Here is a 16,287-nt window from a genome sequence, read left to right as displayed (position 1 = left end):
TATGGTAGTTGCATGTTTAGTTTTTTTTTTTTAACTGACAAACTATTTTCTAGAGTGGCTAGCTGTACATTCTTACCTTTCAGTCACTGTGATAGAGGTGTAGTAAAATCTCTTTGGGGTTTTGCATTTCCCTAATGGCTAATAATGTTGAACATCATTTCATGCTTATTTCAAATCTGTATATCCCTTTGGGTGAAATGACTCTTCATATCTTTTGCCTATTTTCTAACTGGATTTTTTTTTTTTACTATTGAGTTTTGACTGCTCTTTATATATTCCAGATAGTAGTCCTTTCTATAAATTTTTTTAAATTATAAATAAGTCTAGAACCAAAATATATGACTTCCAAAAATATTATGGCATGAAGCTATAAACAAAGTTTTCAACTAAAATACAAAATAGAAAAAATAAAAGCCTGTCTTAGAGATTATACTAAATGAAACAGATCACGATAAATAAAAATTGATAATGTTTTAAAAACAGCTGAAATGACAGTCTGTCAAGTAAAAATCAATGAAATTACTCTAATGAGGTCATACTTGGGATACCCTCATTACAAAAACCAGATCCAAGTCATGAAAGAATCAGATGGAAGAATTTTCTTTTTTTTCTTTCCCCTTCTCCTTCCCTCTTTTCTTTTCTTTCAACAGGGTCTCACTCTCTCGCCCAGGCTAGAGTACAGTGGCATAATAATAGCTCACTGCAGCCTCGACCTCCTGGGTTCAAGCTATCCTCCCCACCTCAGCCTCTTGAGTAGCTGGAACTATAGGTACACACCACCACACTCAGCTAATTTTCGTATTTTTTGTAGAATTGAGGTCTCACTGTGTTGCCCAAGCTGGTCTCACACTCCTGGGCTGAAGTGATCCTCCTGCCTCAGCCTCTCAAAGTGCTGGGATTATAGGCATGAGCCACCATGCCCAGCCAATAATTTTCCATCTAATAAATAATTCCCTATCATTTAACAATTTAGTTCTTGGGCTTAGTTAGTAATAGAAAGAGAAAACAGTTGGCAAAATTAATCTACAGCTAGACAATGAGACCCAATGAAGGTGTTCATTTTAGATGGCCAGGTGGCACTTTTTCAACAAAATGTATTTATTCAGTTCTCTCTTGCACGTAGTACATTTAATAAAATAAAAGTGCTCAATGGTATTATCAAGCCAATTATCACAAAAAGAAAAAGTCTAACTACAATGTTATACATTAATAAACATATATGCAAAACATAAAACAAAATGTCCATCAAAACAACTGGTAATGACCTGTTTTGAAAAATAACACCCAAATCCTCCAAAGTTCAAGGCTACCTTCATGAAGGCTTTCTGAACTCCTCTAGCTCACGATAATAACCTTTCTGTTCTCTAAATGTTCAAATCATCTATGTGTCTATATCATGCATGCACCATTTAACATTTTCACATGTGTATCTTATCTCTCTAGTAAACTAGGAGTCCAGAAGTTAAATACCCGAGAAGGACATGATTATGCTTAAACATAAGGCTATGTTCTAGTGATGAGATTCAAGATGAAAAGATTTAAATTCTAGGTCTTTCATTTACCACCTTAAATCACTTTACATCTCTGGCTTTCCTCACTTGAAAAATTAGAGGAATATATGATCACAAAGAAAATGAGAATGAAAAATCAAAGCATTCTAAAACAATCAAATAATGTTGTTTTATTCAAAGATATCAAACTTTTGTGTTTTACTATTGTATCAACACAGCTTTTTCAACCACCAACTCACAAACACCTGTCTCTAACCCCACTCCCATTTCCTCACCTCCACACTTACACATAAGATTTTGGAGTGCAGCCCAAAGTTTAAAGGGGAAGAAATTGTAAGGGATTATTAAAGTGAAAAAGTACTATGAAATGGCCAAGAGCTGCAGCAAAGAAAGTATATACAGGTTATATGAAATTCATATTCCCAGAGGTAATGCTACCTTTTTATCTTTTTCAAGAAAGCTCTTTATGGCACTTTTTCACTGTTCTTTCAAATTTTTAAATTTCCCTTGCAGTTCAACCCTTCATTACACTAGATTATTAATCTTGGAAGCAATTAAATGCAATATCTATAGGTAAGGGTGTATTTTATTAATTGCAAAAACAAGTTAAATCACAAAAAGTTGTCCATACCTTGTACTTTTTCTGCTGCCCAGTACTTCCCTGCAGTCTCCAGAATCCAGGCTTCATTCCTATCAGCTATCAGGAAACTGTTGTGATAGCTAAATACCATTCTACCCTCTGTGCAATTTCCACCCTGGCCATATTTTTCTAGTAAGTCAACAATGACATTGAGGGCTTTTTCAGCTGTATCAGCTCTTTCAAGGCCAAGTCTAAAACAAAAATATAAAGTTCTCATATTAAAATAAATTTCCATTATTTTTCTTAAATAATTTCATGCTCATGAGATTTTTTAGATTCAAAGTAAAATTTCTTTCAAGTTAACAGATGAAATGACATCTAACTTTAAAACTTCTCCTTCTGAAGTCAGTTTGGAATCATGGAAATAAAGTTTCTGGAGTCAAACAAACCTATCAAATTCGGTTGGTAATTCACTGTCAAGTTACTTTATCTCTGAACCTCAGATATCTCATTTGTAAAATGAGCACGATAGCCCATGAGGTTATTGTGAGAATGAGTTAAGGTGTGATTAAAGTATGTTAGGTACTTCCAATGAATTATAATTTCCTACTTCTTCCCTTCTCCCAAATAATAATATCTGAAAGCTGGGCATGGTGCCCGTGCTGGTAATCCCAGTTACTCAGGAGCTGAGGCAGGAGAATGGCTAGAGGCCAGGAGTTCAAGACAAGTATAAGCAACATAGCAAGACCCTAGTCTCTGAAAAGAAAATTTTTTTAATTAAAAATTAGCCAGGTGTGGTGGCACGTGCCTTTGATCCAAGCTACTTGGGTGACTCAGGTGGGATGATTGCTTGAGCTCAGGAATTCAAGGGCACAGTGAGCCATGATCACACCATTATACTCCAGCCTGCATGACACAGTGAGATCTCATCCCAAAAAAATAAAAATTAATTAATTTTAAAAAACCAAGCAAAACTGAGAGTCATGAAATTGCATGCCAGTACTTTAAACCATTTTGACACAAACTGCAAAGTATCAAAGCCCCCTCAAAAATAGGAAAATAAAACAAGTAAGAGTTACACAAAAATTATAAATTTAGACAAGGTCTGTAGTATAAAATGTAACAAAAAATAACCTGACAAGGTCCATTCCTAATAGTGCTTCTTCATCACAAACTTCTTCTCTTCCCCATACAGCTTCATTCCCAATGCAAACTCCATGCTCATTGGCTCCCATTTCTGCCCCCCACAACCACGCTGGGCGACTCAGGACAACAGCATATGTTTCAGGAACTTGATCAATTTCTATATATGTACACTGTAAAAAAAAAAAAAAAGTCATAGCAAGAACCACAAAACCAGAAAAGTTATCAAAATCCAGAATTTAAAAAAATCAGTCAGAAGACAAAACTGTTATGAAAGAGGTAAAGGAAATATAAGTAAATTGAAATTTTCAATAATAAAGGCATTACCCTTAAAACATATTCAGAATAACCCTAAAATATTTATTCATTCAAATATTTGCTGAGCATTTCCTATTATAAAACATTCTGCCAAGAGATATGTTAGTTACAAAGATGAATCAGATAAAGATCTCACTTTTGAGAAACTAAAACTTCTACATTAAGATAAAATAAAGTATAAAGTATTAGGGTCATGAAGTGAAGACAAGGTGCTATTGGAGCTCAGGAGAAAGATGGTCTCTAGCTGTAATATCTTGAAACATTTTTGTAGATGTGTGAGTTGAAGCTTAAGGAAGTAGTTCTCAACCTCAATATCCAGTGTTTCTTGATTAGTGATATAATTACTCATATGGTAGCCTTCGAACACAAGAGTTTTGCCATAGGAATCTCACATCACATTTTGAAGTCAACCATTAGGTACGTCCACAGCAATGAAAAGAATGAGAACCACTGGTTTACAGGACAGGCTATATTTAAATATGAAGAGATAAAGTGGAAGTGGTATCACAGATGAATAAGTGGTCTTAGCAAAAGAAAAAAATATGGCATAGGATACAGAAAAAAGTCTAATATTTAATATGTTTTAATATTAGAATATCAATAAAATAAAATCTAAAAAGTATGAATTAGCAACAATAGCATAATTTGAAGCTCTCATTTTAAGTTCCACATTAAATGGGTTTTTTAAATAAGTTTTTAAAGGATCCTTTAATTAATGTGTATACTACCAAGTGACTGCATAAAATGTATATGGATAGTGTTAACATAGGGCCTAATAAACCTTTTTTGATGTGTCATAAAACTGTCATTCCCAAAGTCTGGGATGACTTTCCTATTCTACATCAAGTAGAACCTATGCCAATTCAGAATCAGAATCCTTTTTGTCCATCAAATTCCAGCTAACTCCAAGCTGAATTAAATGTTCATTCTCTTCCGCTGCCACAGCATGCTACTGTTACTTAAATTTAGCATTTAAACCATCCTATTTTATAATGGGGTATAATGCATACACATCTTATTCCTATACTAGACTCTAAGCTCCTGGAACAGAGTCTTGACAGCTGACTTTAAATCTCTTGCCCTATCTAACATGCTTGCATATGGAAAGCATTCAAATATTTATTCAAACAATGGATAATTTTATTATTGTTATTTCAACTTCCTCCAAATCACTGAAATAAAAGATCACAGTTTATTTCTGACTCATTTATTTTTCAAATGTAAACTCCTCAATTTTAACTTCTACAGTTTCTTCCAAATCGCTATTTATAGAAATAACTTTATGATATTTTTAAAAGGCATATTGCTAACAAAACATTTATTTCACCTACCTTAAGACGTTCTCCCAGGTTATCATGAACTACAGCAGGAAAATAAACCACCTCTTGTACTTCATCATAGAGTCTATCTGAATTTTTTCCAAAAATAATCCTGTTATCGACTGTTGCTGGAGGTAATGCCACGAAAGTGTCACAGGAAAAAGGTTCCATTTTTTTTAACTAAAAATTATACAGATGTTTTAAAATAAAAAAAACACTTTTAAGTATATAAAAATAAAGAGTTTTACTCAATGACCAAAGGATATTATTGCCATATCTAATTAAGGATGTTCATTAAAGCTTTGATTTTTTTATTTTTATTTTTTGGAGACAAGGTCTAGCTCTTTCACCCAGGCTGGAGTGCAGTTGTATGATCAGGGCTTACTGCAGCCTGGAACTCCTGGGCTCAGGAGATCCTCCCCCTTCTGCCTCCCAAAGCCCTGGGATTACAGGCATGAGTGACCGTGCTTGGCTGTTCATTAAAGTTTTAAATTTTGTATACTATAGCCTAAAAATCAGTAAGAATATGACTTGGGACTCAATCTTGTACTACAACTCAGTAAGAAAATGGCAATGAGAACTACCTTCTTCTACTGTATAGTTCACATTTATTCTCTAAGACCTTTCTCTCCTAAAGTCTTCCCTGAATTTCGTTTCACCATTTCCATATTTGGGAATCTGTGTACCTAGCTCTATTGTTGTAAAGGCTAGATTCCATTACATTCGTGTATATATAAGTCCCTTTACTGGACAATGAGATCCTTGAGGGCTGGCAGTATGTCTTACTAATCTTTGTATTCTCTTTGCTGGAACTTGTCTTATGGAAAAAAATCTTATGTGCCCAGTACTTCCTCAAAGGAAGGAAGAAGGGGTCTTATTTGAGCTGGGAAATAATACACATTGTAATTCTGATGAGACTGAAATTTTGAAACAGACTCATTGATTCAGACAAAAATATGTCAATATAATTCCAAATTGCTGATATTTCTAGGAGAAAGTTCACATATTTAATTAATAAATCGCAATTATATACTTTAATATCTAGATTACCTCTTCAGTTGTAACTTGGAAAATCTTAGATCTTCACTTACAATAGAACACCTAAAGGTCCTTATTTTGCTGCCAGAACAGACACATTGTTTTACAGAGTTTCCTTCTTTCCTTTAATAATGACAAAACCTTAAAATGGCTTTACACAGGCAGATGCTAGCAACTTAAAAACAAAATTTAAATATAATAAATAAAAGTCAAAATTTAAACAAAATGACTAAATAAAAACTTCAGACTGAAACTCTTAAGGGTTTTCCTCTTCTCCTCAGTGACGAGAAGTCTGATGTCTTGATGGCTTCTGTTATTTTCTTTCTGTATTTCAACTCTTATGTCCTGGATCTCCTTCTATTTGTGTTTTATAGTTAGTTCTATCACTATATAACTTTGGCAGACTATTTAATCTCTCTCTTACCTATGCCTTCTGCCTCATCAGAAAAATAAGACACTATTTGATGGGCTGTTATGAGAACTTAATAAGGCAACACGTAAAGTGTTTTCACAGTGCATAGAACATAGTAGATACTCACATGAAAGCTGTTATTGTTATTATTTGGTAGGAGAGAAAATTTCTCATAAAGCCTTATTCTTTTTTTTTTTTTTTTTTGATGGAGTTTAACTCTTGTTGCCCGGGCTGGAGTGCAATGGCGCAGTCTTGGCTCACTGCAACCTCTGCCTCCCGGGTTCAAGTTATTCTCCTGCCTCAGCCTCCCGAGTAGCTGGGATTACAGGCGCGTGCCACCACACCCGGCTAATTTTTTGTATTTTTAGTAGAGACGGGGTTTCACCATGTTGGCCAGGCTGGTCTTGAACTCCTGACCTCAGGTGATCCACCCACCTTGGCCTCCCAAAGTACTGGGATTACAGGCGTGAGCTACCGCGCCCGGCCAAGGTTTATTCCTAACATTACCCTGATAGAGAACTTGGTTGGTGGATCACCTGCTGCAGTAGCAGCCACGTCCACTCAAAAACCTGGAGTCCCAAGGGCCATCAAGCTGCAATAGTAACCTGAGCTGCCTAACTGGGGTCGTAGGGAAAGCTAAGGAAACTTGCCCCCTGGTTAGAATTGCACCTAGCCCACTGAGGAGGTGAAGCCTTGAGAGACTTTACCAACTCCTAACGCGTATTCGTCATTCAATAAGTATTTATTGAACGTCTTTCGGCGCCAGTACCGTACAGCTGGGTACAAAATAGGGCCTCCGTTCTTGCAGAGCTGTCTGTCATTCTATTTCACGCGCTCTTAGTTCAGCCGGCGCTTTCAGAAACATCATATTGTTGGATTCTCGCAAGCATACTACGGTTAGGGCCGGAATTATTATCTTCATAACATAGATGAGAAAAACAGTGCAGAAAAGCTTTTGCAGCTCGAGTCAGAGTCCACAGAAAGTAATGAGCTCGAGCTTCAAGCACCTTTGGTCGAAGGGCCGCCGCGGTCCACCCCGCACCCCGGCCCTGGGCGCTCAAACCGCAGCCGGTGCAGCTGGGCTCCGGAGCCCCTCGGTCAAGCAGTGCCGCGCCACAGTTGGGTCTTCCCGGTTTCTGTCTCAACTATGCACGCCCCTCCCCCGTGCGCGCCCCTCACCTGGCCTCCCAGCTACCCGAAGTGACAGGTGGACGGAGGGAGGAGTGGCCAGTGGAGGCATCAGTTGCCGGAAGCTGTCACCTTTGATCTCGGAAGTTCCCCCTTGCTGCTGGAAACGCAGTTCCGGTTAGGCGGCTGAGTTTGTTTACGTTGCTTACAGATCTAGCCCCTGCTTTCCCTAGTTCCAGTTCCAAGATGGGGAAATCCTTCGCCAACTTCATGTGCAAGAAAGACTTTCATCCTGCCTCCAAATCCAATATCAAAAAAGTGAGTAAACAGACCCGGGGAGGGATTAGGCCCACAGGGACCGCCTTCCCAGAGGCTGCTGGAAGTGAAAGTGATGGTGTCTCTGAGATCCCTAGGACAGCCTCCGCTTCTCGAGGCCTAAAGACCTGGTGGTCTCGCCTTTCTCTGCTGAGCAGCTCGCTGACGCAGCGGGTCCTCAGCGTTTATTCTGCAACAGCGAGGAGACCGGTGGCCTAGAGAATCTTTGTCGGCCAGAATGCAAATCCATAATATGTGAAGACTAATGTCAAAATTCCTCAGTACTTCCTTCAGCTGATTCTGGTTTTTTGTCTTTTCGGATCCCAGGGATCACGGCTTCTGAACTCTACTTTTCTGTACAAAGAAGCCTCCCCGTTTATTTAAGATAGATCTTTAAAAAATTTACCCAATAATCTAGTGTCTTTTTGATGACCTCGTTGAAGTTTAGTGTTTTACATAATTACAGGTCTACCAGTTGTAATACTTTGGTGAATATCATAGTAATGAAAAGCAAAAGAGTGAAGTAGAAAGAATCAGCTTTGGAGTCAAACCTGGATTCTAGTTATTCGAGCAGTCACTTTTAGCCTTAAGACCTTGCACAAAATATTTGTAATATCTGACCCTCAGTCTTCTAATCTGTAAATTAAGGATGATTGACTTAATTGTGAGGATTAAGTGAAATAGTGAAGATAAAGGATTTGAAACAACGTAGGCATCTATCACTGTGTCCACTACAGAGAGGAGGTGCTCAGTAAAATGTTGATTGCCCCTACATAGAAACTTGTGAAAATAACTAAGCTTTTATTTGTTTTTAGAACGAGTTGAGGTGATGAGATACTGCTATATACTCTCACTTCTAGACCAGTGACTCTCAACTTTTTTTCACTGTTACCTTCCTAAGGAGTCTTATTAAACATTTTTTCTTAATAACTCCCCCATGAAATTTTAGTAACACAGATACACCTTGAAAGCTCTTTGGTAACCATCCAGCCCCATCACCTCATTTTATAAATGAGGAAACAAATTTGCCAAGAGTTACACAGCTAGTTAAATGTTGTACCAGAACTAGGATCTGGAACACCTGATTAACCCAGTGATTTTTTCCACTGCACCAGTTTGTGTTTGTGTGGTTGCAACTGTGGGAGGGAGAGGTTTCTTGTATTTGGTTGGCTCAATAACTTTTGACACCAAACACAGACATTTCCTTTCTCTGCATACTTAGGGGGTCAGCTGTTACTATTTTTACAAGAATGAAGAGATTAGATGGAATTCAGGTGCTTGCTTATTTGCTGTTTATATTTAGAGACAAATATACCTGAGAAATCATAATTTTTTACTGGAACTTTTGACATTTCGCTTTATAAATTTCAGTGTATCAGCTTTCTTACAAGAAAAAAGAAATCCACGGAGAATAACTTTTGCAAGTCCGCTATGAGAAATTCAGTAAAGCAGTTATAGGCTTAGAACCTACATTCTTCTCATCTGTGTAAAGTGTTATGTAAAATGTACCAAATATTGTTGGCCTCTTTGATCTGTTTTATACTTTTCCCAGGATAGAGGAGAAGAATGAAATGTTTTTGATTAGCAGACCTTTCTAGATAGTTAACACTTTATGGGGAGAGGGGGTAACCTCTAGCATTCTTTATTAACTAAGGATAAAGGAACTATATTAAATGAAGATAAATAGAAAAATTTATTAGGGTAGGAGGAAACTTTTGGAGGTGATGGATATGTTTATAGTGTAGATTGTGGCGATGTTTCACAGGGATATACTTGTCACCAAACTCAGGTTGTATACATTAAATACGTACAGCTTTTTATATGTCATACTCCAGTAAAGTTTTTTTTGTTTTTTTTTTTTAAGAAATAGAAGTGGAAGAAACAAAGGAGTTTGATCAAAGAGTGCAAAAGAGTTCCACCATGAAAATTTTAAGGGCCAGGTATGGTGGCTCATACCTATAATTCCAACACTTTGAGAGGCCAGGAATTCAAGACCAGCATAGGCAACAAAGTGAGACCCCATCTATATTTAAAAAGAAAGAAAGAAAGAAAATTCTAATTGTAAAATTAGGCATGTTGGGTTTATTAAAGTCCAGTAGGTTCTTTTTTTCCTTGTTTGTTTTCAGTTTCCCAAGCTTATAAAAAGTCCAGTAGGTTTTAAGGTCTCATTTGTTCACCAAAAATAAGAGTGAATGCTGTATATCTGCTGGTCACTCTGTTGTGTATTGTTATGCGCTGCCTCAATCATTTATGTCACAGGATACACTGTTCAGCTGTTCTTTTTTTTTCTTGATTTTGTTAATGAAGGAAGCAGTTAATTTACATTGTGGTCCAAGCTCTTTAGTCTTCTTGTGGACTGGCAAACAGTTCATAAACTGGCTATTGACAATTGCATCACTGTAAACTCCCTTTTTTGTGAAACTCTCTGTTCCCTTAGCTGTAATAACTACTCTCTTCTAGTTTTCCGGCTCTCTTATTAGACTGTTCTTTTCCCATCAACTTCACTGGATCTTTATTCTTAGCCTGCTCCTAAAATATAAGTGTTCCCCAGAGTTTCATCCTTGGCCCACTTCTTGCTTACTTAGTATGCTTGCCCCAAGCAATCACATCCAACTAGCCTGTTTTAACTAGCCTGTTTACTCATGACTCAAATCTGCAGTCCCAGTTTTCTCTTCTTAACTTTGATGTGGCTCAAGACAGCTATCTACTAGACATTTGCATCTTGATGTCCTATAGGCACCTCAAACTCAACATATCTGATATAAAAGTTTTTTACCCCCAATCAGCCCTTTTTATACTTGCTATCTCATATGGGTAGAAATATAGATAGTAAAACAATCCTTCATCCTGTTACCCAAACCAGAAGCTCAGGATTCATCCCTTTTCCCATCACTTCTTTATCTAGTCAATCACTGAATGCTATTGGTCTTACCTTCCAAATATCTCTTGAATCCATCTTTCCTTTCTGTCACTGCTGCTTGTGTCTTAATTCAGACTCTCATCATCTTTCACCTATATCGTTGCATTTCCTAAGTGGTTCTACTGCCTCCAATCATGAGTCCTCTCAAATCCATTCACTACACAGCCATCAGAATAGTCATTTTTCATTTTAACAGCTCTGCTGAGATAAATTTACGTATCATACAAACACCCATGTAAAATGTACAATTTAGTGGTTTTTAAAATATATTCATGGAGTTAAGTAATCATTACCACAAACAATTTTAGAAGTTTGTCATCACCCCAAAAAGAAACCCCCGCTGGGCACGGTGGCTCACACCTGTAATCTCTGCACTTTGGGTGGCTGAGGTGGGTGGATCACCCGAGGTCAGGAATTCAAGACAGCCTGGCCAACATGGTGAAACCCTGTCTCTACTAAAAGTACAAAAATTAGCTGGGTGTGGTGGCGAGCGCTTGTAATCCCAGCTACTTGGGAGGCTGAGGTGGGAGAATCGCATGAACCTGGGAGGCGGAGATTGCAGTGAGCCAAGATTGCACCACTGCACTCCAGCCTGGGTGACAGTGAGACACTGACTCAAAAAAAAAAAAGAAACCCGCATACCTGTTAGTCACTCCCATTTCTCCTTAACTGTTCTCCCTCTCTCCAGCCCTAGGCAAGCACTAATCTACTTTCTGTTAGTGGATTTGCCTATTCTGGAAATTCATTTAAATGGAATCATGCAATCTGTGGTCTTTTGTGACTGGCTACTCTCACCATAATGTTTTTGAAGTTTATCCATGGTATGGCATGTATTGGTACTTTTTCCTTTTTATTGCTAAATAATATTCCATTATATGGATGTAAGTTATTTCGATAGAATTGTCTTTTTTAAAGCACAAATCTGATCTCTTTCAGCCCGTTATTAAAATATTACAGGATTGAGTCCAAGTAATCTCACTCCATCGTTTTTCTGCTTCTCCCCTCCTACTATTCTCCCACCTCAGATTTATTTATTTATTTATTTATTTATTTTTTGAGATGGAGACTCACTCTGTTGCCCAGGCTAGAGTGCAGTGATGCAGTCTCAGCTCACTGAAGCCTCTACCTCCCAGGCTTAGGTGATTCTCCTGCCTCAGCTTTCCAAGTAGCTGGGATTACAGATACACACCACCACGCCTGGCTAATTTTTGTATTTTTAGTAGAGATGGAGTTTCACCATGTCGGCCAGGCTGGTCTCAGACTCCTGACTTAAGGTGATCTGCCCACCTCAGCCCAACCTAAGATTTTATATGTTAGTAATATTGAACTACTTACGTTCTATTTTATATCTCTGGGCCTTTGCCTGAGTCATTCTCTCTGCCATTTATATCTTGCCCTGTTTTTTTCCTTGGCCATGCCTTGATCCTTTTCAAAACCCTGTCAAATGTGTGTGAAATTACCTGTGTATTGAGTTCTTGCAGCAAAGTTTTTAATAGCAAAATACTGGAAATTTCTTAAGTGCCCATTTATACAGTAGGAGATAAATAAATTATAAATTATGGTATAGTCCCACAATATGCAACTTTACCACCCAAAAGAAGAAAGTGTTTGTTTACTGATCCATATTAGTCTTGTATTAGTATTAGTCTGTTCTCATGCTGCTATGAAGAAATACCTGAGACTGGGTAATTTATAAGGAAAGAATTTTAATTGACTTGCAGTTCTGCAGGGCTGGGGAGGCCTCAGGAAACTTAAAATCATGGCAGAAGGGGAAGCAAACACGTCTTTCTTCACATGGTGACAGCAAGGAGAAATGCCGAGCAAAAGAGGAAAAGCTCCTTTTCTCATGGTTTTATCCATCAAATTTCCTGAGAACTCACTCACTATCACGAAAACACCATGGAGGTAACAGCCCCTATGATTCAGTTACCTCCCATCGGGTTCCTCCCACAATACACGGGGATTATGGGAACTACAATTCAAGATGAGATTGGGTGGGGACACAGCCAAACCTTATCATTCCACCCCAGCCCCTTCCAGATCACATGTCTTCACATTTCAAAACACAATCCTGCCCTTAACAACAGTCCACCAAAGTCTTAACTCATTCCAGCATTAACTCAAACGTCTAAGTCCAAAGTCTCATGTAAGACAAGGCAAGTCCCTTCCACCTATGAGCCTGTAAAATCAAAAGCAAGTTAATGACTTCCTGGATACAACAGGAGTACAGGCATTGGGTAAATACACCCATCCCCAATGGGACAATTTGGACAAAACAAAGGGGCTACAGGCCCCATGCAAGTCCAAAATCCAATAGGGCAGTCATTAAACCTTAAAGTTCCAAAAGGATCTCCTTTGACTTCATGTCTCATATCCAGGGTGTGCTGATGCAAGAGGTAGGCTCCCACAGCCTTGGGCAGCTCTGCCCCTGTGGCTTTGCAGGGTATAACCCCCCTCCTGGATGCTTTCATGGGCTGGTGTTGAGTGTCTGTGGCTTTTCCAGGCACATGGTACAAGTTGGTGGATCTACTATACTGGGGTCTGGAGGACAGGGGCCCTCTTCTCACAGCTCCACTAGGCAGTACCCCAGTAGGGACTCTGTGTGGGGGCTCCGACCCCACATTTCCCTTCCGCACTGCCCTAGTAGAGGTTCTCCAAGAGGGTTCCACCCCTGCAGCAAACATCTGCCTGAACATCCAGGTGTTTCCATACATCTTCTGAAATCTAGGCAGAGGTTCCCAAACCTCAGTTCTTGCCTTCTGCGCACCTGCAGGCCCAACATCACATGGAAGCTGCCAAGGTTTGGGGCTTGCATTCTCTGAAGCAGTGGCCATAGCTGGAGTGGCTAGAATGCAGGGCACAAAGACCAAAGGTTGTACACAGCAGTTGAGAGGCTGGACCCTGCCCAGGAAACCACTTTTTTCCTTCTCCTAGGCCTCCAGGCCTATGATGGGAGGGGCTGCTGTGAAGGTCTCTGACATATCCTGGAGACATTTACCCTTGTCTTGGTGATTAACATTCGACTTCTCATTATTTATGCAAATTTCTGCAGCCGGCTTGAATTTCTCCCCAGAAAATAGGGTTTTCTTCTCTATTGCGTTGTCAGGCTGCAGAATTTCCAGAATTTTATGCTGTGCTTCCTCTTGAATGCTTTACTGCTTAGAAATTTCTTCTACCGGGTACCTTAAGTCATCTCTCTCAAGTTCAAAGTTCCACAGATCTCTGGGGCAGAGGCAAAATGCCACCAGTTTCTTTGCCTAGCAAGAGAGACTTTTACTCCACTTCCCAAAAGGTTTCCCATCTCCATCTGAGACCACCTCATCCTGGACTTCATTGTCCATATTACTATCAGCATTTTGGTTAAAGCCATTCAACAAGTCTCTAGGAAGTTCCATACTTTCCCACATCTTCCTGTTTTCTGAGCACTCCAATTCTCTAGGAAGTTCCAAAGTTTCCCACATTTTCCTGTTCCAACCTCCACCTGTTACCCAGTTCTAAAGTCACTTCCACATTTTCGGGTATCCTTTTAGCAGCACTCCATTCTACCTACACCAATTTACTATATTAGTCTATTCTCACGCTGCTATGAAGAAATGACCAAGACTGAGTAATTTATAAAGGCAAGAGGTTTAATTGACAGGAAACTTACAATCATGGCAGAAGGGGAAGCAAACATGTCCTTCCTCACATGGTAGCAGTGAGGAGAAGTGCTGAACAAAAGAGGAAAAACCCCTTATAAAACCATCAGATCTTGTGAGAACTCACGCACTGTCATGAGAACAGCATGAAGTGTAACCGCCCCCATGATTCAATTACATCCCACCGGGTCCCTCCCATGACACATGGGGATTATGGGAACTACGATTCAAGATGAGATTTGTGTGGGGACACAGCCAAACCATATCAGATCTCCATGGTATATAATTTTATTTTATATATATTTTGTGTGCGTGTGTGTGTTTGCGTAAAGTATGTTACCATTTATATAAGAAGAATGTGGTATATGTTCTTTTGCATATATATATATATATATTAGAACATCTTGGAAGGATATATAAGAAATGTATAACATTGACTACCTATGAATATAGTTAATATAATTTAAACTATAAATACAGCTTTGAAAAAACCAAAACTTGCTATAAAGCATTCTGTGGACTGGGCACAGTGGCTTACGCCTGTAATCCCGGCACTTGGGGAGGCTGAGGCAGGCGGATTGCCTGAGGTCAGGAGTTCAAGACCAGCCTGGCCAACATAGCGAAACCCCTTCTCTACTAAAAATACAAAAAAATTAGTTTGGTGTGGTGGCAGGGTCCTGTAATCCCAGCTACTCCGGAGGCTGAGGCAGGAAAATCACTTCAACCTGGGAGGAAGAGGTTGCAGTGAGCCAAGATCATGCCATTGCACTCCAGTCTGGGTGATAGCCAGACTTCGTCTCAAAAATAAAAAGAACTCGTATCAAGACACTTCAGATTTTTCAGGTGTTAATTTGTAATGATATAATTATGGCCAAATTGGATTATGTTGTAAACTTTCAGCCAAGTTTATCCAGCTCTTGGCCTGTGGCTCACATGTGGCCCAGGACGGCTTTGAATGCGGCCCAACACAAATTCGTAAACTTTCTTAAAACAGTATGAGATTTTTTTGCCCTTTTTTTTTTTTTTTTTAGCTCATTGGCTATCGTTAGTATATTTTGTGTGGCCCAAGACAGTTCTTCTTCTTCCACTGTGTATTAGTGTGTTTTCTGTGGCCCAGGGAAGCCAAAAGATTGGGCACTCCTGCTTTAAACAATTGCATTTTATATTTTATTATACAAGAAAAGCAAAGTTTGTTTAATTTAAATCCAACAATTTAATTTGCATTTTTACTTCACTAATCTAGGTATGGATGGCAGAACAGAAAATATCATATGATAAGAAGAAACAAGAAGAATTGATGCAGCAATATCTTAAAGAACAAGAATCATATGATAATAGGTAAGAAATTCTGTTATGCCAGTATATCTAGAATTACCAATTTCATGGGAATAATTTCCTACTGAATGATACATTAAGTCAGTTTTTTGGAATCAAATACCCAATTATAGGATTTGTGTCTTTCCCTGAGGGCTATCTCTTTTACTCTCATACCTGTAGATGGCCACTTTTTCCAGCTTTACCCATAATTCACGTAAAATATAGATTCACGTGACTCATATACAGTCTTTGAGCAAGTCTCAAATTAGGCAAAGCTTAGAAGAACAATCATGTCTACACTTGAACTGCTGAGACCTCTTACAAACTTATTTCTTTAACACACTCAAAAGATACCCAGCATACTTTCAAGAGGAAAAGTAAAGTGACTTTATTTGACACGCATGTCATTGTTCTGTTAAAAGCTGTTTCGTGGCTAGAGTTCTTCATTGGTGTCTTCTAACATGGTACCTGCCTTTAGCTATTGTGTTTGTATATGCAGATCTAACACTGAAGCTGGTTTCTCTTGGTTAATCTTAAGCCACTGAATAGTGGTGTTTTGGTAAATTGTCCATGAAGTTCAGTTTTCAATCAAAATATGGAATTTAGCAAAGTAATACTAAACTATTACTATTTAAAATATAATATATT

At 38.6% G+C, this 16,287-nt stretch overlaps 2 protein-coding genes across 2 annotated transcripts in view; one reads left to right on the top strand and one right to left on the bottom strand.

Moving 5' to 3' along the window:
- SCRN3 (secernin 3) overlaps positions 1-7,521 on the bottom strand; it is a 34,232-nt gene extending 26,711 nt beyond the window's left edge. Inside the window, 5 exon segments of the mRNA XM_034954529.3 lie at positions 2,143-2,342; positions 3,226-3,407; positions 4,884-5,051; positions 7,096-7,112; positions 7,115-7,521. Coding sequence (XP_034810420.2) covers positions 2,143-2,342; positions 3,226-3,407; positions 4,884-5,051; positions 7,096-7,112; positions 7,115-7,142 — 595 coding nt within the window. The 5' untranslated portion in view covers positions 7,143-7,521.
- Positions 7,522-7,590: 69 nt separating this feature from the next.
- Positions 7,591-16,287, top strand: part of CIR1 (corepressor interacting with RBPJ, CIR1) — a 47,609-nt gene continuing 38,912 nt past the window's right edge. Inside the window, exons 1-2 of the mRNA XM_034954528.4 lie at positions 7,591-7,767; positions 15,566-15,660. Coding sequence (XP_034810419.1) covers positions 7,696-7,767; positions 15,566-15,660 — 167 coding nt within the window. The 5' untranslated portion in view covers positions 7,591-7,695. The remainder of the gene's footprint in view (positions 7,768-15,565; positions 15,661-16,287) is intronic.

Source organism: Pan paniscus, chromosome 13 (genome assembly GCF_029289425.2).
Source record: "Pan paniscus chromosome 13, NHGRI_mPanPan1-v2.0_pri, whole genome shotgun sequence".
NCBI classification, from domain to species: domain Eukaryota; kingdom Metazoa; phylum Chordata; class Mammalia; order Primates; family Hominidae; genus Pan; species Pan paniscus.
The sequence above is the reverse complement of the archived record's forward strand: the minus strand, read 5'-3'. Positions and strand labels throughout refer to the sequence as shown.